Source organism: Protopterus annectens, chromosome 2.part2 (genome assembly GCF_019279795.1).
Source record: "Protopterus annectens isolate FY-2018-M chromosome 2.part2, PAN1.0, whole genome shotgun sequence".
Classification (NCBI taxonomy): Eukaryota; Metazoa; Chordata; order Ceratodontiformes; family Protopteridae; genus Protopterus; species Protopterus annectens.
This window is the reverse complement of record NC_056730.1, coordinates 550,420,965-550,444,473: the sequence shown is the minus strand read 5'-3', so window position 1 is coordinate 550,444,473 and position 23,509 is coordinate 550,420,965. Positions and strand designations below refer to the sequence as shown.

At 43.5% G+C, this 23,509-nt stretch overlaps 1 protein-coding gene across 1 annotated transcript in view; it reads left to right on the top strand.

Moving 5' to 3' along the window:
• Positions 1-23,509, top strand: part of PDCD4 (programmed cell death 4) — a 1,035,076-nt gene that overhangs the window by 709,042 nt on the left and 302,525 nt on the right. The window contains exon 7 of the mRNA XM_044064014.1: positions 18,062-18,176. Coding sequence (XP_043919949.1) covers positions 18,062-18,176 — 115 coding nt within the window. The remainder of the gene's footprint in view (positions 1-18,061; positions 18,177-23,509) is intronic.

Sequence of the window (23,509 nt, the reverse complement as noted above, 5' to 3'; positions counted from 1 at the left end):
AGATATAGAAATTATTAAAAAATTAAAGAATGCAATGAAATTTTGTGGAGGATGTCCACAGGAAAATTACCAATGGGGCAAATATGCCGTATAAGAGAAAACAGGGTAGAATATGTAGTAAATAAAAAGAATTGCAAACTTCAGAAAATGTTTGTTTTTTTTTTAATGTGAGAGAATTCAAAAACTGTGGAAAGAATTATGTAAACATGATTTAATTAAAACGCATTTAAAATTTGAAATGTAAACATGGACATGATAGAGTATGGTTATTATTATGGGACTAGATCCCAGAATGAAGCAAATAAAATGGACAGAATTGTATTTTTTGTAACATGGGTTATATGGAATGAAAGACTTAATGAGATCAGATACAGTGGAAAATGGACTTGACAAAAATACTGGAAAAATGTTGTTTTGGTTGTGGGTTACAGTGGGATGGATATACTTAAAATGGGAATACCAGTGTAATTAATAAGATATACAAGTATTGTACATATGTTCAAAATATGAATTGTATATATGCATACAAATAAAAAAAAATACTCTCTTTGATAGGTGCTGTGGGATCTTTTACATCACCCAATCTACCACTGACTCAGGCAGATAGGGCCTTTGTTTAATGTCTCATCTAAGTTATTAAATCAACATTCGTATAATGACATAGGTACACACACGCTTATAAAAAAGTGGCATTTTCATTATTTTCATGCAGTGTATGTATGTTTTCTTTTCTGCAGTGATCATTCACTCGTTTGCATTTTGCGTACAATTAACCCAGAGACTGGTAGAACAAGGATATGTTGGTACATTTACATGTTGCCCTATCTGTGTGGAACAAGGATGCTAAACCTGGTGTGAATTTAACCTATCCATTTGAATAGATTAAATGTATTTTGCATTACAATTCCATAGAATCGTACTTAAGATGCATACTTATCCCATCAACATGTTGCATTTATGTTGCAGAAGAGATTCAGATTCTTTGAGCCAGTGTTTATTCCGCCATTGGACTTGTGAATATGCAATAGGTCTGACAAGATGGGGTCTGTTGAGGTGCTATACGTGAGGTAGAGGTCACGTCTTAAATAGTCTGTATGATAGCAAGAAGAGGGGACTAGGCATTGAGAGTCTGTGTAGTTTTTGTGATTTAGGCCCTTGATTTTCTTAGTGAGGAAGTATTGCAGTCATTCTAGTTGTGACAAGTTCGTACCAAGAGTTTATATTGATTAAGTCCAGAAATTTCTGGACATACATTTTTTAAGTTTCCTAGTTTATGGAGGGGTAGTTAATGTCTCATAGGAGAATGATGTTCGGTTTAATACTTAGGGACTCCAAGTTAGGTAGGATCTGTGAGCTGAGGGGAAAATAGTGTGTGTCCTATTGTTAGGTATGATATGATAAGTGGTTTTGTTTATTGTAAGTTGGATGTGGATAATTTCCATCTTGTCTAATAAGTCTGGAAGTGAAATGTTTTTCTACGAATATGGAGGCCTTGTGGTCTTAGTGCATTCATCTAATGCTGCGAGCCTGAACGTGCCAGTAGCATTAAAACCCCTACACTGATGGAGTGTGTTCTTTTGGCTTGAGCTAGGTCTTTTTGATGATGGGATATTGTGCTGGTAGGGAGTGAAGATTTTTGTTAAGGCTCCTAGCTTTGAGCTGCAATAGCCAGTATTATCTGGATTTTTGCTTTATGTAGAAATCTTTAGAAGCCTGATATTACCTAAAAAGGCATTATGGGGGTGGACAGATATTTAGCCAGTATACAAAAGCCATGGGGGTGAGGTGTTGGCCATCCCTGGCAAAACAATTATGACTGTTGACCATGTCCCATACTGATATACATCATATTGCCATTGAATAATACCAGAAGCTAAGCTATTTGTTGAAAACAATATTTTTTTGTTCATATTATGACTTCATTATTGTTGATGGTCAACAGCTGCTCAAGGCTAGGTTCATAACAGCCTCAGGCACGTATTCTGAGAGCTCTATCACGTCTCTTCATATAGTCAAAGGAGGTGCATCTGAAGTTTTTACACCCACGTGTACCACTTCTGTCTCATATGTGTTGTTATGATGCAAAGCCTTGAATACTTGTGTAGTGTGAATAATACTAGCACCTGATGGGCAACTAATCATGACCCTTTCCTTGCACAGCTTGGTGAATGATGCATTGGTGTGTCTAAGTATGGAATTACCTATGACTAGTGTATTGGATTGTGGGGAGGTTTTGCCTTGTGGGCTTTTGAACCAAGTCAGTATGACCCTTAGATTCATATTTCATAGTAGGTGTTACCTGCATTGTGTATTTTGTGAGGCTGGTTAGGGTACTTGTTTAAGTTGCATTTAGAAGGCCTTTGTGATTTAGGTAGGTTACTTTTAAACTCCTCAGTTTATGAAGCTGTGTGTGTGGTCTGAGCTGTTCATGCTTTTAGCGTGGTATTGTGTGGTACTGACTTTTGGATTATTTGTCATGACCTCATGTGAGAGTTTTGCCTTTAGTAACATTATATAACTAGATCTGTCGCACACTGTGTCCCTGCGGGTTTAAGTAGTAGGTGGATGGCAGTAAATGTGAGACCACCAGTAACATTATATAACTAGATCTCTCACACAGTATGTTTGCAGACTTTAGTAGTAGGTGGATGTCCATAAACGTGAGACAATTGCTACATTGGTTTTTCAACCAGTGTAAATCCGTGGTTCCAGTTGCTTACTAATGTGGACTGTAGGAGAAGTTGCACCTTTGATATCTGGAGTTAAATGTGTTTGACCTGTTAACTTTCCTTCACTAGTTATCTGCTCTGCATGCTTTGGTTCATTGCCATTTTTTCTAGTAAATTCCAGCCCCTCTTGCCTATTTTCTGTGCCCCTGCCTGCAGTCATCCCTGTTGGGAAAATCTTCCTTCTCCTTTTCTGTGTCAGCTTGGTTCTTCAATTGCTTTATGGCACTTTATCAATTTAATAGTTGTGGTAGTGGTTATTCTCCTTAAGGAACTAAATCCAAAGTTCTACTCTTACCTTATTTCTCTTACTTCTTCCCTGTTTCATCATCATCCCTTTCCACTTTGATGTGTAACCTTCTTTTTGTGTTGTGTATGAGCCTTAACCATGGAGCACTAAAAGTATCCTTTCACATCAGGTGATATATTCCCCCTTGTTCCATGGGAAAGGTCAGCTTTTCCTACTTAACTATTGCCCTCTTCCCCTCCCAAATTCTTTCAACTGTTTATCATCCATAGTTTTTCCTCTGGTTGATAAAAATATGCCAGACCTGTATTTAAATGTAAAGGAATTAAAACTTTTTCACTACTTGTATCCTGCTACCCATATCCATAATCAGAAGTTTCCAGTTTCTCAGTTTGTGTTTAGTTTCTTCCCATATGTCCTTAGCTGCCATCACAAGATTATCTGATGTCATCTTCATTCATTAACCCGTGGGTCTCTGTTCTGACCCTCGGATCTGACTGGCCAGGTAACTAACTAAAGATTCCAAGCGTGAGCTCCTCCCTCCTACCCAATAATTCCCCACTCCTCCAGATTACCTTAGATTCTTTTGCCACTTGTTGGAATCGCATCACGGTTCCAATGCTCATGAGCTGCTCTGTGGGTTTGTTAGTGTTTTTGTCACCTTGTTAGTTGGAATTATTCCTTTCCATTTCTTCTTAGACTTCCTACCCTCTTCTTGTAGTTTAAAAATCTTTTAGAATAACCTTTACTCTAATCATTTTTTTTTTTCACCATAACATTTTTTCCTTTCTTGTCTCTCTCTCTCCCTCCTTTCCATTAAAAAAAAAAAAGTCCTTTCTCTTAATATGGCCGGTCAAAAGGCGAAACCTTTAGGTTTCAAGAAATGCACTTCCTGTGGGCACAAGATCCTGATGTCTGATGCCCACAGGGAATGCGTTTACTGCCTCGGGCCTGCACATCTGGACCGTGACTACAGCATCTGTGAAAGTTTTCTATCCAGGGCCCTGGGAGATGGGAGTAAGCTTATTATTATTCCTCTTCCTCTGCCATTCCTTTAATATCAGGAGCCCAACCTCCCTCCAGATCATCTAAAGAGGCCCAGGAGAGCAGGAAGTGCTCCCCTGCGAGGTCCTCTTCAGTGTTTCCAAAAAAAAAGCTCCAAGGTTCTCTGAGCCAACCCTGTCGGCACTGGCATCTTCAGCTCATCTTCCATTCCTCTGCTTCTTGTCTCGTGTGCTTCCTCGGGACTGAGTGGATTGGATCAGAGGTTTCCTCATCGTGCCTAGACTTTTGGATGAGGGCCAGCCACCCCCACTTGTAAATCCCCTTCTCAGCGAAAATCTTCCAAGCCTACCTCTTCCACATCCTCCAGATCTTTTCGAAACCTCTCCGAAAAAGACATGGGTAGGTTAATGAGGCAGTTGTTCCAGGCCCAGATCCAGATGGGGGTTTTGTCCTCTCCATCCCCTTTTGGATCTGTGACACATTCCCCTTTCTACCCCATGGCTCCTTCTCCAATTTGGGTCTCCATTTCCGAGTCTTTGGTTCCGTTAGTCCCAGGCAGCGAAGTGTCGGGGCTGATGGTGATATCTTCACCCCCAACCATTTGCCCGACTAGCTTGGTTCCTACTGTTTTGGGGGCGAGTGCATCTCGGAGCTGTAGCCTCGATGTCGGTTCCAGGGATTTGACTTCGACTGCAAAGTTTTCAGCGCCATTGCTTCCTTTCAGAGATTCAGTGTTGGATAGCTCGGCTCCAACTCCCCCTTCAGGGGGCTCAGGGGCTTCAAGAGGTGTCTGATCCAGTAGTTTCAGCTGTGGAGGGGATGCTTCCAGGAGCTCGGAGCCCTTCAGCGTTCAAAGTGATGGAGAGGACCCTCTCCCGTTCCAGGAGACCATCGGCTCTCATTTCTTCTGAACCTATCCCTACCTATTCTGGATTGGTGCCTGAGGCCTGTAGTCTACCATGTGGACAGCTGACTCTGGAAATTCTGCATACACTTCCGCCTGTGGAACCCCCAAGGCTCTTTGACACCTCCCAGGAACATCTCATCAGTGAGGTTCCTCAGAACAGACTGTGCAAGAGGAGGCACATTGATTCCCTTGAGGAATCTGTTACCACTGACTTCAAGGAAGGTGAAGGATCCCCAAGACCCTATTATCATTGGAGCTGGCACCCCTCCATTGCCAGAACCTCATTTCTCTCTGGAGCTGGTTCCATCCAGACTATGGTCCCCCTTTCTTCAGGAAAGAACTTTACACCATTCTTCCAGACCCTCCTCCAATGTGTCATCCCTCCAGTCAGTGCAGTCCTTGAAGGACCTGTCCTAAGCAGACATGAATAGAATGATGAAGTTTCTCAGGGCCCAAATCCATTTGAGGGTTCTCCTGGCTCTGACCACTGTCAGACTCTTGAATATGGGCCCCATCCCATCGTCATATCTCTCCTTCCCTGGTCCGACTTTTGGATATTGGGTCTTTTGTATCTGAATATTTCCTGGGGCTTTACTACGTCAGATCTTAAGACATCATCTTTGTTGACTCGCATTGTTTCTTGATCTGATTGTTGCCAAGTACCTGGGACCCAGATGGATCTCTGAGTTCAGGGTCATCTTTGGATCGGAGGGGCCTGGCTCAGTTCTGAAGTTTTTGATGAGCCATCCCTGCCCCTCAGAGCTTCAGCACTAGTCAACTCGGCCACAGCATCAGCTTCAGAGCCATGTCAAACAGGGCTTTGTGACCAGTCCGTGTTAAACGCTCCTACTGAAAGGGTATCAAGTCAAGTTTCAACTCCTGTTTTCTAAGCTTTTTTGAGAGTGCCCTCTCTTTCTACAGAGCTGACTTTCCTTTCCCACTCAAATCTGTCCTTCCCGCATAAGAGCACCCTAGGTCCTGATTTGACTTTCTTTTACATTGGGATAGCCAGCCCCTATTAGCTTTGAGACTGTCCACACGGAGGATTTCCATTCTGCTTCAAAATCCTCTCCAGAACTACTGTTAGGGATCAACATAAACATTCGTGCAAGAGGAAGCATGTTGACTCTCCCAAGGAGTATTTAACTGAAGATACTGACTTCATCGATGAAAAAACTTCCGCCAGATCTCCCTTGAGAACATCTCATTTGGAGAAATCTTGGAACTGCTTAGACTGACAGAGAGTGTGGACCTCCAAAGCCTCACCTAGGAGGAGTCGGTATTTCTTGAGACTTATGAAGCTGGCTTATCTACTTGGATTGTCCCTCCTGTGGATGAGATGGTCAACCTGATCTCCAAGCAGGCTTGAAAGGAACCAAATGTGGCTAAAACTGATACCATGTAAGCCAGATACGTTTTTTTGTCTTTTCACAAGATCGCCTTTATTACAGGAAGGGGTCTCACCATTGATTCCATGGTTGTGGTAGCAGCCCCAACTGAAGAGAAGCCTGCTGAGGAAAGCTCCACTGTCCATCCCCCCAGCAGGATGTCAAGGGCACTGGACAGATGCAGAAAGTGAGTTTATGCTTCAGTGACCTTCACACATGAGGTGCTGAATTATTTGGCTCACGAAATGGGCTTCCAGAGAGAGATTTGATCAAGGAACTCCACAAATCTCAAATATCTGTCTGGGTCCCGATCTACAGAAGGAGTCTGTGGACTCGTGGTTGGCCACCATTCAGTCCCTTTCAGATGTGTCTACGAGTCTCATTTCCATTTCGACAGAACGCATTTCAAGAGCTGTGGGCAGTAGCGTAACTGTAAGGTGTCATAACTGAGTGCGCCTGTGTGACTTTGCAGAACACTTTAAAGCATCCTTTATCAATGTCCCTTATGGATGGCTTGATACTTTCCTGACCAATAGTTAGAGACTCTGTCCAGAAGTGAACTAGATGGGTTAAATCCTGTGTGCCATAGGGCTGCTAATGGTGCACATCACTACTATCACAGAGGTGGTCCGCAAAACCAGGGCTTTTGGGGTCCATTCTTTTGTAGGATTACTGGGGTCCGCTCTCTTGTAGGCTTACCAGTGCTCCTGAACAGTTGCCTTGACTGATGCACTATGGAGACAGCCCGGGAGGTACTTTTCCCTGAATCCCACAACCTGGATGTCCATCTGTTAAGGTGTTTTGGTGCAGAGAATCATAACCAGATGCTGTTATATTCCCTTTCTCTTTTAACTAATTCGAAAAAACTTCACAATATTCAATCCTCCCAGAAGAAAGCTAGAGTCGAGTCATCCAGAAGGTCCCAACAGACCAGCAGTGATCCAGAATTTACTTAAGGTTCTTTTTGGTGCCAAAAAATGTGGACCTTGGACCAAAGTCATCTGAACTTAGTCCATGAAACAAATGAAATTTCAGATTGTCAAAATACAATCCACTCTGTCATTGCAGAGAAAGGATGATTGGATGTGTTTGACAGACCTTCAGGAAGCGTGCAACCATATAAAAATTGGCAGATGCTCTAGAAGGTTTCTTTTTTCAGCTGGGAGCCAGTGATTTCAGTTCAGACCCATGTTCGTGGCTCTCACCACAGCCCCCAGGCTGATCACCAAGGGTATAGCAGTGGTTGCAGCTCATCTTCAACTACAGGATTCTAAGGGTTCCCATACTTGGATAACTGGCTCCTAACCCCCTTACCATGAATCTTGTTTTCTGCACTAGGGATGCCTTGCTTGACACAGTTGCGCATCACTGAACACAGCCAAGTCCAGACTTCACCCTGTCCAGATTATAGAATTCACTGGAGCCCAGTTGGGCATGAACCTTCAAATAGCCAGATTACACGACACCAGGATTGCCACTCTCCACAGACAGGTCATAGCAGTTCTTTCCTGTCAGAATCCACCAGCAGGGTTGATTCTTGGCTCAGTGGTGGCCACCAACACCTTGGCTCCTCTTGCCAGATACCACAAGAGGATGCTGCAATGGACCCTGTCAGCACAGTGGTCAATTAGATGTCAGCCCAGGAGTATCTAAGTCTCTTACAAAATCTGGAAAACTCTATAGTGGCTGGAATCTCTAGAAGTTTGTCAGGGTCGACCTTTTGTTCTACCTTCTCCCCTGGTTCTGGTGGTCATGGGATGCGTCTCAGCTGGGGTGAGGGTGGGTATTTGATGAAGAAAGACCATCCAAGGCATGTGGTCCCCTGCTGAGGCCAGTCTTCATATCAGTAAACTGGAGATGAAGGTAGGACTTCCACCCTGCAGGTGTGATATCCGTCCAGACAGACAATATGTCTGTAGTCTGTTATATCAGCAAACTGGGGGAAACGCGGTCTTGCCGCTTGTGTCAAGAAGACATGAGTGCTCTCTCAACCCAACAGTGGCGGATCACATTTTCAGCTGCTGGGGCTAACCATGTTGTGATCTTTGTCTTTCCCCAGAACACCAAGTGCAGTAGGTACTTCACTCTAATCCATCAAGAGGGGAAGTCACAGAAGGATGCTCTGACCCACAGTTGACCGTAAAGGCTCCTATATGCTCCCCCACCCCCCCAATGCCTTTCATCCTGAAATTTCTCCAGAAAGCACTATCGAGAGAGGATAAGGTGATCCTTACTGCTCCATTCTGGCCCCAACAGGTGTGGTTTTCCTTCCTCTGGTTTCATCTGATACACCCTTCTTGAGTGCTGGACCCCGCTCTGGATATTCTCTCACCTGTCCAGAATGCTTCACCTGAACATCCAAGATGTCTGGTTGATCACATGTTTTCTCCAGTTCCAATGATGGCTAGACAGTCCAGGCTTTCTTTCCTAGCTGTTCACATCCTGACCTCTTTCCAGTGAACCTTCTACCAAAAATCTGGGCCTCTAGTAAAAAATTAAATCCTTTTTCAGCCCCTCTTCCAATGATCCTTGACTTCCTGGGATCTCTTTTCCACAGGGGAGTTGGTTACTCTACTGTCAAAGTCCAACTAGCAGCCATCTTCAGTTTCTGTTCAGTTTCTGTTGGAGAGAATCAGTCTTCCATCACCTCCCTAAAATTGTCTAAGGCTTTTCTTAGGGGTACAGTCTTTCTCAGCCCTACCCCCCCCCCCCCAAGGATGCAGTTCCTCCATGGGATATTGCCATTCTTTTACAGGCCGGAATTTTTGCCATGGAAGACCTTATTTTGGTGTTGTCATTTCTGCTAGGAAGGTTTCAGAGCTACACACCCTTTCATGTAAATCGCCTTATTTGATCTTCACAAGGACAGAGTTGCTCTATAAATTAGTCCTCCTTTTCTTACAAAGGTAGCTTTTGAATCTTCACTTAATCTAGTGACCTTCCAGTTTTCTTCCAAACATTTTTCCAACAAAGGGGAATACGTCACACCTGCTGGATGTGCACGGTCAACTCCATTTTTACTTACAACGGAGTAAGAAAAGGCCAACCAATTTTGTTTCATTGTCCACAGCCAAATTAGGAAAAGGACCATCTAAATTATCTAGTTCGCTTTGGTTATCTGATTGTATTTCACATGTCTACATAATGAAGAAGGCTGTCATTACCCAAACCTCCTAAGGCTCACTATATTAGATCAATGGCTACCTCCGCGGTCTTGTTTCTCCTGAATGTCTCTTGATGACTTTTGTGCTGCAGCTACTTGGTCCAAAGTCCATACCTTCATTTCTCATTACAGGTTGGATTTACAGTCAAGGTCTAGAGCTTCCTTTGGTTCAGCTATCCCCTGGAATATCCTTCCAAGAGACTCCCAAGATTGATAGTAGCTAGTGATTCTGTTTCATTCGTTGAGAAAGAAGAGAGTAATATCAGATATAAAATAATGGACTTACAATAACAGTAGATCTGTGTTGTCTCCATCCATCCATCCTTCCTCCCCTCTTCCTTCTGTTTTACCCTAAATTCCTGGAGTGACCACACTGATATCTCCTTTGGCTTGGTCATGAACTCTTCAAACTCCAGGTCTGGAAGGAGGGTGTTATATGAGTTTTTTCAATTTTTTGTGTAGAAGGGGATAATATATTTTATGGTAAGATATGGACAAATGTGATCCGAGGTAATTCTTCACTTGCAAGGGGAGGAGCCCGAGCTTTGGATCAAAAGTCAGATCCAAGACTGATCTATAACCCATTCGTTGAGGTAGGGTGGAGCAACTAACACAGATCTGTCATTATGTTAAGTGCATAACTTTCATTTAATTGGTGCCAGATCTTGATATGCTTCCAAATGATAGGGATAGCAGGATGCTGTAACACTTTGGCAAGGTTTAGATGTCTTGTTTTTGTATTTAGATTGATCAGTTGCCAAATGCACATTACGAAATTCCAAGGTGGAATCACAAAACAGATTCCAGGTATGGTTTCGGACATCTGAAGTCTCGAATGTAAAACTCTACAACTTGGTCATGATGACCTTTAGAGTGGTCAAACATAAGTGCAGGCATGATGCTTGTGGTACCTGTTGTAGAGCAGAAGCCACTGGGACCATAATCCAAAGACCTGTTTGGCGCAGATTTTAGCCTGTACCTGAAGACATTAAGGCAGCTTTTGGATACACCCTTTGAATAAAGAGTTAATTTTTGTCCTCCTTTGCTAGAGGTTTTTGAGAAGTTAGAGAGGAAAGGAAAGACTGCTGAGTCAGTGAAGCAATTTTTTCACTTTCCCATTACAAGATGCTGCAGTGACCTCTTAGAAAAGCAGATGAGGAGGGCAGTTCAGGTAGAAACTGACATACGAGTGGAAAAAAACAGGTCTGGAGATGAGATAAAGGCAACAAGATAAAAGTGTAGGGTATAGCAAGTCCCCCCCCCCCATAGACCCTACTACCTAATACATTGATGTGCCCTCTACTCCCTTCATCTTCTACTGTTTATCCCCTTCCCGCCACCCTTCATCCCTCCTGTTAAGAAGGAACAGGTTAACTCTTCAGGGAGAACTGGATCATCCTGATGCCTCACAGATTGGTGAAGGCCATTGTTTTTCTAGGTTACAGACTAGAATTCAGAGCATGTTCACTATTTATGGGATCCTATTCTGGTCTCTGGGACCTAACACACCTAGCGATGGAGTTGCTGGTGCAGCTGATTGATTGTGGCCCATTAGAGAAAGTTCCTTAGGAGGAAGAAGGACAGGGATGATTTTTCATATTTTCCTGGCTGTGTACAATAATGAGCCCTGGAACTTGTTTTTGTCTTTCCAAGCTAAATAGGTTTGGAAAATAGTCAAATTGAAACTGCTGACCGTAGTCCCTTTTCCTGTTTAGTGCTACTACCTGCAATGTATATCCCTGTTCATAAAGACTACAGGCTGTATCTGAGGCTGAGGTTAGGTCAGGGTCATTTACAATTTACTACATCCCCCTTTATCCTCTCCATGGTAACACAGATGATGAACATCATATTGTTCATTGCTGAAGTAGTCTTAGCTATGTGGATTATATCCTGCCAAGGATATAACAGTTGGCCAGCATCCAAAAATCAGGTCACCTTCCTTTGCGCTCTGCTGCCTAAAAACACAGGTTAGAGCAGCAGCAGCAAGCCCTTCAGAGTTTCCTGCTGCTGAAGAGAGCACTCCTTTGCGGGCTTTCAAGGATCAACTGTCAGCTTGAGGTGGTGGTGGCTGCTTCATTTTTCTCTCTGGTGTACTGATGTTTCCAACATATGGAGGAGATGCGCCTTGTTCTGGGGAAATATAAAATTCTGAACATCTCGGTAGATGGGCGAACATCTGTCTGCAAACTAATTCCTATTAATGATGAGTCATACTGTAGCAGTGAGCCATGTTGTTTCAAGTTGTGTTGTTTTTTTTTTCAGCTTTGCCTTGTTCTTCATCTTAAATTTGCTGCAAGTTGGTTCATTTTATGTTGCTTGATAAAATAATAATGTTTTCTTCCTACTTGTCTGTTACTGGAGTAAAATGTATTAAAACAGGGTCATTCATACGTATTAACTTATTTTTATTTGTTTACATTTTGTGTACCTGGATAAAGCACTGATCAAGTTTGACCATCTGCAGGCTCGGCCTAGGTTAAATACATGGTGGTAACAATAAAGTAGGTATAACCAAGTTATACAATCAGGGCTGGTGTTAGCATTTTGGGGGCCCCCAGCAGATGTCAAGTTTGGGGCCCCCTGGGCACTTCAACTCTACATATAAGCTTGTCACTGCCACCCTTCACTAAGCAACATTTTAGTTCATACTGCAAACTTTTAGGAGTATTGCATACAGACTGATCTGTAGCTACAGTACTCTTATAATTACAACAGGCCTGTGTACCACACTATGTTGGAACATCTCACAAAGGGATATTCACAGTTAACTGGCATTTAGTTGCAACAGTGATACATTGCAGCAACTTTATGTACAGGTCTGGATTTGCGTGAAATGGCACCCTAAACCTACTGTTTCAGCACCCCCCCCAAAACACACCCCCTCCAGTTTTCCCCCAATCTTGGGCTCCCCATACTATGCGCACTACTTTTTTCTTCATTTTCTCTCATTTTGTCTTACTCTTCAGCTTTTCAAGAAGCTGTAACTCCCTATAGGCTCTGAAGTGCATTTTAAAGATTTTTTTCTTTTTACACAATCTTTTCAACCAATGATGGTTTGAACAGAAATTATGATTGAGGAAAGAAATGATGTTGCTGTACAGCTTTAGTTTTCCTTGCATCCTTTCAACACATATTTCCTGATCTATATCTGTGTCAAGAATCTCAATGGCAACACCCAGATCTGCTCTGAGTTACAGCACAATGGCACGAAAATTACAGAACCAACTGATATTGCCAACATCCTGGCAGATAGGTTCAGTGCTAACTTTACCCCCCTCTCACCCCCTAAAGGGACTATATCTATACAGGAAGAATGCAGAGTGCCTGTAATTACTTCTATGCAGGTAACAGCTGCACACTCTAAAACCAGAAACACAGCATCCATGGGACCAGACAACATCCCAGGCTGCGTTTTACATGAACTTCAGAATGAACAGGCTCCCCACCTAAGCACCATGTTCAATCATAGTCTCACGTCAGGCTTTGTGCCACTTGCATGGCGCACAGCAACAGTTATCGCACTCCACAAAGGGGGAGCCACCACTGATCCTGGGAACTATCGCCCTATTAGCCTGATGAGCCTGATCTGCAAGGCCATGGAACGTATCATCATGGAACTCATAAACAAAGAAATTGGTAACCTCCAAACTCTGGACCTCACCCAGTTCGGGTTTATGAAAGGCAGATTATGCCTTCTGAACCTGATTGACTTCTTTGAGGCAGCCACCAAACCCGTAGACGGGAGGGTAAGGTGGTTCACACAGCCTATCTTGACCTCACCAAGGATTTCGACACCATCCCCCATTCTGGAATTATAGCTAAACTCACTAAACTAGGTATAAATCCCTACGTCACAAGATGGGTTGCCAACCGGCTCACTGACAGAACCCACACTGTAAAAGTTGCAGACTCCAAATCGGATTTCAAACCAGTGACAAGTGGAGTACCACTGGGTTCAGTCCTGGGACCTCTCCTGTTAGCCTGTACTTCAGAGAAATAGATACCAAACACATAAGGCCTCTGGCTAACAAAGTTCACAGGTGACTGCAAACTAGGAGCCATAGTCAAATCCCCAAATTATGTGGACATCCTACAGAAGGGCCTCACTGAGACAGATGCCTGGTGTCAGAGGCATGGCCTCAAGCTCAGTGCCAAAACGTGCATTGTCATCCCCTTTGGTAAAAACTCTGTATCCATGAACTACCACATAAACAGTAGTCTACTTAACACCGGATGTGTGATAAGAGACCTTGGGACCCAGGTGGGCAGTGGTCTCTACTTTGATAATCACATCGCCACAGTAGTCAAGAAATCTTTCTATGTGGCACACCTCGTCACAAAAGGGTTCTCATCCAGGAAAAAAGAGGTCATTGTTCCCCTCTACTCGGCAGTCATTAGACCCATTATAGAGTACAGCACCCCTTTTGGAATATACCTCACAAGACATCTGCAGCAGCTGGAAAGGCCACAGAAGTACCTCACAAAGAGGATTACTGGCCTGAAATAGATGCCCTACACTGACAGTTTCAAAAAACTCCAGCTTAACTCTCTAGCATGTTGCCTACTCCGAGGCGATCTCTGCCTAACATATAAAGCTATGTTAAACCCAGAGCTGTTGGACATGCTACATCTAAAGAAGTCCCAATCCCTTCGAGCTACACGCTCTAGGGACCTAAACCTTGTCACCACAATAAATAGGACATGCTAGAGGGATAGATTCCTGTCCCAGAGACTTATATGCTCTGGAACAAGCTACCCATCTATGTCATGCAAAGTTCCTCATTAGCACTCTTCAAGAAAAATCTTGATGAGTGGATGGGAAATAGGAAATTCACCCCAGGAACACTTCTGTGGCTGTGCTCGACAGGGGCACAGGAAATTAACTTTCTTGGGTGGCGTAAGCCAGGGAACCTTGTTGGCTAGGCTTACTTAGCCCTTGGTCCAATAGCCTAGTACCAACCTATGAACCCAGCACAGTAATAACCATTTAGGAAATAACTCAAATAAGCCAGGGCCCAAGAAGCTGTAGGGTTATCGATGTTCTGGAATGTATTTTAGAGCATTTTCACAGCTGTTTAATCCAGTGGTAACTTAAATAAAAATAAAATGAGTAAGAAAAGAATTTCAGTCTTATTATTATTATTTCAAAAAAGACATAAGTTGTAACCAAGACTTAATGTTCAAAGCTGACAAAATTATAGCAACAGTAAACTAACAAACTAGTTGTCTGGATACACAAGTCCTATCTGAGAACTGCCCCCTCTCCCCACACACACACACACACACGCACACACACACAAATACTGTTTAAGCATTCCTCTGGTGTTAGGCTGGGATAAAAGCAGAGGTTCAAACTGCCACAGTCATGTAATTCAAGTCACTGCAGACATACATATACATAACATGCCTCCTCACTCCTCAACCCAAAGTGTCATAGGCAACTACTTGTATGCATTCCTGAAGTTTGATTTTGAGGAAAGTGAAACAAGTAATGACTGCAATAATGTATTCTGCTTTGTTGTTCCTAGACAGTACCCTGCTCCTACACAAGCTATAGTAACCTTCTTTGTTCACCTCTGAGGTCTATGAGAAAAGTAAAAGAAAATAATGACCATGCTTCAGGAATGCACACAAGTAGCTGCCTTTGACAGTTTGGGTTGAGTAGATGTAATAACCACACAACACCCCCCCCCCCACCCACACACACACACACACAACCTATAGCAGCTTCCTGTGCACACACATCCAAACAGGGCTGGTATTAGCATGGTTGCAGTTGAAGGCAGAAGACAGTATCAGCTTTATCCTGACAGGGTCATGTCATATAGCCTGTTCAGGTTAAAGGGTATAATCAGAAAATTAATACATTTTTCTCCTCTCTTCCCCAACCAGCAACAGCTTTTGTGGGGCCCCTACAAAATCAAGAATGATTAAGTGAGCCCCCTGTATCCATTTATATAATCTGGGGAGTGAGGGCCCCCAGATTTTTAGAAGATCTTAAGTGTCAAAATTTTCTGTGACATTTTTTATGCCTCACTTTTGAAATGTAATTACTTGTTCGCTACATTTTTTACTGATACCCAGAATAATAATGTATGTGTCCTGGCATTACTGGGTGTGTGCACACAGATAAAAATCACTGATACTTTTTATACACACACACATGGCGTAGCAATACTACTTGTATACCACTGGTACTAGCACACCAGATCAGTGACTGCTATTTAGCAGTTAAACAGTGGCAGGTGTAAGTCACTTTTTTTACCTGAATGAGCAGTAATGCAAACCTGTCAGTGTCCCTGATTTCACAGACCTTGCCTGATTTTGCTCATAATTTTGTTCTGTCCTTCATAAAAAGTTTGATTTGCTTGTGAATCATCTGGGACTACAGACTAAATCCAGACAGAGTTTTATAGTTATTGAGCAAAAAAATGCATGTTGATGCAAAATGTGTTATTCTTTTAACTTTTTAATTGAATTAGATAATATTTAAAACATGTCCCTCATTTTGAGCCTTTATTCTGGTATTGGTATTGTACTGAACTCTTCAGCAAAGAAGTTGGGAGTTATAGTATCTGCTCTTCTGCCAATATTTATAAAACTCCCTGTACAAGAAAACCATCTCTGAAGATCAGAAGCATCAGCTATTCTTAAACTCCAAGATATGCATTGAGATCAGTCATGCTGGGCTGACGATATCTCTAGTGCTTAGCTTGCCTATGTTCATTACCAGCTTTATTCTAACAGATTCATATCACAGCCGTGTTCAGGTTAAACAGCCTAATCAGAAAATTAATAAATTTTTACCTCCTCATTTTTCCCCAATCAGCCATAGCTGTTGTGGGCCCCCCACACACTCAAGGATGATTAGGGGGCCCCTTGCAACCATGGGTATTGCAGGTACCTAAAGCTGGATATGTTGTTAGTTTTAGTGGAGAGAATGTCCACCAGCAGGGTTTAACTAAGCCAAGGGCACTATGTCAGTGGTAAAATATTTAATGGAATTGTGAAAGCTGCTGCTTGATAAAACACTGTTACTATAACCAGCAATATCTTTGAATTTTAAAGGATATATAAATAAGAGTTATTACCCACCTGGTTTATTAAATATGCAGGATTCCTGTACTACCTTTTATTTTTTTGACAGACATGTTACAAAATAACAAGATAAGATAAATTGCAGTGGCTGGGGATCCCCCCAGGAACAGGGGGCCCCCAATGACCGCAGGGTTCACTGGTGCCTAAAGCCGGCTATGTATACAATGTAGTGACATAATGTAGGTGTAATGTACGAATGTTTAAAAAGAAGTAAGATTGTGTATACAGTGTGTAATACAGTAGTTATAGTTGGGGTCAAAGTGATCCATCTAAAAGAACAGGCATAGTGTAATTAAGGAGGGTAATTTTAGCAGTGAAGAGAACAGAAATTGTAGAATATTAAGAGCTGCAATAGACGAGCTAGTAACAGGAGACGTGGAGTAAGAGTTTATATGTTGGCAAGGTTAGAAGATTAAGCAGCCAAGGTTTTCTGGGATGAATGTATTAGTGCAATGATAGGAGTTAAGTGACTTGGCCTGATTTCTGTCGTGCATTTACATTGTTCAGTTAGGTATTGTTTGAACTGAGTTCTGAACTGTTTTGTAGTCTCTGATTTCAGTAAGATCAGGTGGAAATGATTGCCATTATTTAGGAGTAAGAACAGGGAAGCTGTGGTCTATGGAATGAAGTCTTAGTATATGGAGTTTATAATAACAAGACCCATTAGTGGATTGGCTTCTTAGGTTGTAATGTGGGTAGGGTGTAGTTATTTCATAATTAGGAAGGATTGTGTGTCTTAGCATAGGCGTGTGAAGAGAAGAGAGCCAAGGAAGTTGTCTTCTGTCTTGAATAGGTAGCCAATTTGCCTTTTCCAAGTTATTGCAGTGATGCTCACTCCCGCTTTAATTTCTCCAAGTCCTTTGGTTTGTTTGCTCTGAGGGCAGTGGCAAATAGGCTAGGCCATTTTCTAGTTGTACAAGCAGGACACCTATGCCTAAGGCTGCAAGTGGAAATGAGGTATATTTTTGGCCCAGAATAAGTATTTTGACTTTGGATCTGACTTTTTGAATTTGGTTTTGGCAGCTGAGGAATTGGTCAAGCCAAATGCCAAGGTGTCTAAATGATATGAATTCAGTTAGGTTGTTGTGCAAGTCTTTGATAGAGAGGTCTAGTAACTTTAGTGAGTCTTTTTTTTTTTTTTTTTTTTTTTTGAATATGCTCTTTGAACGTATGCATTCACACTTGTCATTTGCCTCTTTCCTACATTAATATATGTTGATGTAGAGATTCTGATGTCACCATTGTAATCATGCATCACAGCAGGTGGTCATGACTTCATGGTGAAAGTAAGCAGCAAGAGAAAATGAACTTAAAGGAATACATTCTGCTGGTGTAATGTAGTTGTCTATACAGTATTAAGTGAGAGATTCATTTACAGAATGTATATTGAACATTGAACTGTGGTTTGTCATAGTATTTTAGTGACTTGTAAGCAGATTTTAGACTATTACAACTGCTGCTAGGAGTTTAAGAACTGGATTTTCCCAAGGTACCATTGTATACATATGTGCTTTTTCCTTACAGAGCTGCTCTGAGTCGTGCTGCACTGCTGCTTAGTATGAAGCGAGACATAAATCGGTTGGACAATGTGTGGGGAGTGGGTGGAGGACAAAGGCCTGTAAGGCATCTCATCCGAGAGGTAGGTGCTCCAAGATATGAATGGATAATAAACCTAAGCTTGTCTAGCAATAGCATGCTGTTTTGCTGTAATTTCAGAAGGAGTACTTTACTATTTTGATTTGTGTAGCAACTAGAGAACCTATATACAAGTAGAACCTGAGCTTTGAAAAAGCAGCAATCAACTGAAAAATCGTGCTGATGTTCTTCGTGTTTCACTGTTGCAGTCATCACATTTGGGTTATCCCTGCCAGGGTAGCCCACAGCCGACCCGAATACCAGAGGCTTAGTATTTCTGCGTCTGTTGCTGTCGCTTCAGGACTAACATCAGGTCGTCAGTAGTATAAAGTAAGGCAGCCGACACCATTACATCAGTCTTTCTTGCCATGGAGCCCGAAGCAGAAGCAATTCGTATGCGTGCCGGTCAGCCGTTACCTGAGTTTCTTCTACCGAATTGAAGCTGAAATCTTCTAAAGCAAAGTACCTCGTTGGGGGTCCCTTTTTCTTGCACTAACCAATGTCAGAAAAAGTTAACAATTGTCTTGCCTGTGGAAATCAAATACCACACCAAGACTTTCATTCTTACTGCATCACTTGCTTAGGCCCAGACCACAAAGTCCCCCGCTGTCGCTTCTGTGCTTTGTTCAATGCCAGAACTATCCATTGTTGGGCCATTATTGTAGCTAGATATTGTCGCTTACAGTCCTCTAACTCTGATATGGCTTCGGTAAGCCATCCGACAGCAGATCTTCTGAAAAAAATGTAAAGATAAAGACAGAGACAGACCACACAGGTCCAAACCTACCAACGACGCTCCCGTTAAGCTAGTCATCAGTTCTCCGATCCTCAGTGAGGCACTTTTGCAGCCCCTGATCCCCACTTCTGTGGATTTTCAGGCCGCTACCAAAATCCTTTCGGAGTCCAGTATGCCACAAAACTCTTCTTTGACCAAGGATCCTGTCTACCTTGGATGGGTTCGGAGCCGCTGAGCAGGCACCGGCTTCTGAAGAAGTCCCTCAGACTACCAATTATCGACTCAAACCGATGTCTTCTTTCATGACTACCGTTCTTTCAAAAACGACAGCGTTTCTTAGGCCCAGGGTACGAACCACACCCAAGAAACCGATGACCCAATCTCAGGCACCCGCTTCCTTGCCTCAGTCTCAAATGCTTAAAATGGTGGAAGACCTTATCATGCTGATCAGGGGAAACCAAGCTACCCCCTCCAAAAGGAAAAAGAGATCTGTCCCCTGTAGTTTTGTCTGAACAAGAGTCAGATGACTCTGATGCTTCTGAATATGAAGACATGCAACCCCTCACTACTTATGAGGATTCTGATTCAGAGGATTCCATCCCTTCAGCCTCTCCCCCAGAGGATTTTTCCTTTGGGGAAACCCCTTTATACCTTAAGGGAGCATTTCCAGTAGGATAGTCAGGACTACCCTCAGTCTAAAAAGAGACTCCGGGGAATTCTTAGATGTTCCACACCACAGACCCTTGGCCATCCCCCCAGTCCCGAATGTTTTGTTTTCCTGGAATCCAGCTTGACTCCTGACACCCTCCCTCCTGCAATCAGAAAACCAGACAGGTACTACAGAGTCCCTGACTCTCACAAATTTCTTTTTTAAAATCCTGCTGCTGATCCTGAGGTAATTTCTCAAGGGCCTAAAGGAATTAAAGCAACCTCTGCTAAGAATCCCACCCCCTCAGATAGGGATTTCCTCGCACTAGACAGATGGGGTAAAAAGTATACACCTCAGCTGCTCTTGCTATCAGAGCACTAAGTTGTCAGTTCCATATGCTAAAATTTCAGCAACATACCTTGGAACTCCTAAAACAAAAAATGTCTTCCTTTCCTGCTTGTGCAGAATCTAAAGAGTTACAAGAGTTAATGCATTCTGCAAGTCAAGTAACTAAACACACCTTGCACTGTGAGTTTGATGCCCTAGAAGTTTCTTGCAGGGCAGCAGTCACCAGATCTGTCCTTGGAAGGCATGCATGGCTTAAGGAGCAGCCCTTGCCAGACCATGTTAAATCTAAATTGTTGGATGCCCCCTTGCACAAAGACAACTTATTTGGCACTAAGGAGGAAGAGGTTTTAAAAAGATGGAAGAAAAAGCAAAGTCTATGCAGACAGTTAAGGATTTCTTACAGGTCCAGCCACCCAGGTTCAGCAGGCATTGTCCCACCAAGCACTGGTCCTTTCCTGCTCCCACCAGGCCAGCTCAGCCCAGACCTCGGGGAACCAGACTCTCCTAGACAGCAGCCACAGGGAATGCAGAGATCTAGGCAGTGGACTACCTCCACTTCAAAACCAGGGCGTTCTATGCCACCCCCTTATGGTAAGAACTCACAATGACTCTCCTCCCCAACCCCCCTCCCTCTGCCCACCTTCACTTACCCCTAGGAGGAAAACTCTCCTTTCACGCAAGCACCTGGGCCACCATTACCAGTGACCATTGGGTTCTCAACATAGTGTCCCAGGGATACAAATTTTCTTTCCCCACCCTTTCCAACTCCAGAAGGGTTCCCAGATGTGCCTCCAAACCAGTGGACAAAGGCACAAAAGCAAGTCCTTTCCCTTTTCTCTATGAGGGTAGTAGAGCACGTTCCTGCAGAACAGAAAGGCCAAGGTTTCTACTCCAGACTTATTCTGGTACCCAGAAAAGAAGGCACCTGGCAACCCCATCCTCGATCTGTCCATTCGAAACACTTTCCATTCAAAATGCTCACCCTCCAGCAGTTGCTACCCATGCTCTCCAAGGATGCTTGGCTAGCCACCCTAGACCTTAAAGAGGCCTACCTCCAGATTCCTGTAGCCTAGTACCAACCTATGAACCTATAAATAGTGTGGGAAGAAATAGCCTGGGAATTGTTATGGCTAGGCTTGTATAGGCCTTAGAGCCGATAGCCTAGTACCAACCCATGAACATATAAAAAAATATCAGGGAATCATGTAGGCAGTATCTCATTTCAGGGCAGGACCTCAGCACTTTCAGTTCTCTGCACTTCCCTTTGGCTTATATACTGCTCCCAGAGTTTTCACAAAATGTCTGTCTCCAGTCATTGCCCTTTGCAGACAAAAGAATATCCAGATTTACCCATATTTAGACGACTGCCTAATTCAGGCAGACAGCCAGGAAAAGCTGCTCAAGCACCTGGCCTTTGTAAAGTCCCTACTAACCTCCCTAGAGTACACAGTCAGCGAAAAGAAATCCAAACAGGTACACACCCAAAGGATTACGTTCCTGGGCGCAAGCCTGGACACAGCTTCCCAAATGGCATTCCTTACATCAGAAAAGCAAACTTTCCTGACAGCCTACTCCTCTCAACTAGCCACCAGACCCCAGCTATCTGCAAGGAAAATCCTGCAAGCTCTGGGGTTCATGGCTTCTTGCATTCTACTCATTCCATGTGCCAGACTGCATATGAGGAGACTGCATATGAGGAAACTTCAGTTGTACCTAAAAAGCCTTTGGTGTCAACACTCTCAAGACCTGGAGACTCTTGTACCTGTATTACCTTGCCTCAGAAAAGATTTTCTTTGGTTGGCAACAGCATGCTCCCACAACAAAGGACTACCTTTCTCACCACCCCCACCACCCAGACCCTCACCACAGATGCATCAGACTATGCTTGGGGTGCACACCTGGACGGCAGGTGCATACAGGGCCAATTGAGCCCACAGCAAATCTATCTGCACATCAGCCAAAAAAGGATGATAGCTGTCCAGCATGCCTTGATAGCTTTCAAGTCCCTTCTCTCCTCAGGGGCTCTCCTGATCAAAACAGACAACACCACTGTGATGTGGTATATCAACAAGCAGGGAGGGACTCACTCCTACCCTCTATGCAGGCTGTCCATGACCCTTTGGCACACAGCCTCTGCCATGCAACTCCACCGTGAGCACAATTCCTACCAGGTACTCTCAACTCTCTGGCAGACCACTTAACTCATTCCCTCCAGTATAGCTCTTTTGAGTGTATACCTTTAACTCCCAGCGGGCGTGGCTTGAGCCTTTAAAAACTGAAATTATCACCTTACAGTTCTAACAAATACTCACTGACTTGGGTCAAATATCAACACAACTATGTTTGCTATCATGTATGCTTCAAAATAAAATATTCTGATACTTTGTAGCATGGTTTTGGAATTATTAATGCAAATATGAACAAGCAATATTTGACACCTAGAGGTGCAGTAGGAGGTAACTGCAAATGCAACTGGAGGCGTCACACGAGTATGAGTTAAGCAGAAATCTTCTGGACCCACACGAGTGGCAACTCAACAGAAGAACCTTCACCCTAATAACTCAGAAGTGGGGCACCCCGAAGATCAACCTCTTTGCCTCTCACACCAACTATCAGCTCAGCAAGTTCTGCACCAGGGAGCATCATTGCATGGCTTGGAAAGTGGATTCCCTGTCCTTCCCCTGGGTCACTCTATCGGTCATCCCCAGGGTACTGCTCAAAATAAAGGAGGAAAAACCAAGGACAATTTAATAGCTCCAGACTGGCCTCGTCAGCACTGGTACTCCTTGCTGCGCAGCCTGTCCCCACTGCCACCATGGTATCTTCCTCAGATTTCAAACCTCCTGACCCAGAGGGAAGGGGAATTCATGCATCCCCTATTGCAGACACTCAATTTGGCAGCTTGGCTTATTCCCTAAACCCCGATCAATCTGTCAGCCTCAGTAGACAGGTTCTAGATGTTATATCTGAGGCCCAGATGTCTTAGCACTAGAAAGTCTTATGCTGACAAATGGAAAAGGTTCTGCACCTGGATTCAGGCTAAGGGAAGCCCTCCCTCCCTCTCATCCTGGATTACTTAACTGACCTGCTATACAGTGGCCTGTCTTTTTCTATTTTCTATTAAAATTCATGCCTCTGCTATCTCTGCTCATTTTCCAACTGAGCAGCCCTTTTTCTCGCACCCTTTGATCAAACAGTTCCTAAGAGGGGCTAGCAACTTGAAGCCATCTAGAAGAGCACCAACCCCAGCTTGGAACCTTAACTTTGTATTGGAAAAGCTCACCCCCCCCCCCCCCCCTTCGAACCAGCCTCTTCAGTAGAGCTAAAACTTCTCTCCTGGAAGACAGCTTTCCTTCTGGCTATCACTTCAGCCAGAAGGGTCTCAGAGATGCAAGCACTCATGGCTGTGGAACCCTTCATCATCTTCCATGCCGACAGGGCATCCCTCAGGACTTAACCCATCCTTCATGCCCAAAGTGGTGTCCACTGTGGCTCTCAACCAATCCCATTCATTTTTCCACCTTTTTCCCTAACCCACAAAACAAGGGAGAAAGGATCCTGCACTCTCTAGATGTGCACAGAGAGCTCAAATTCTATCTACAAA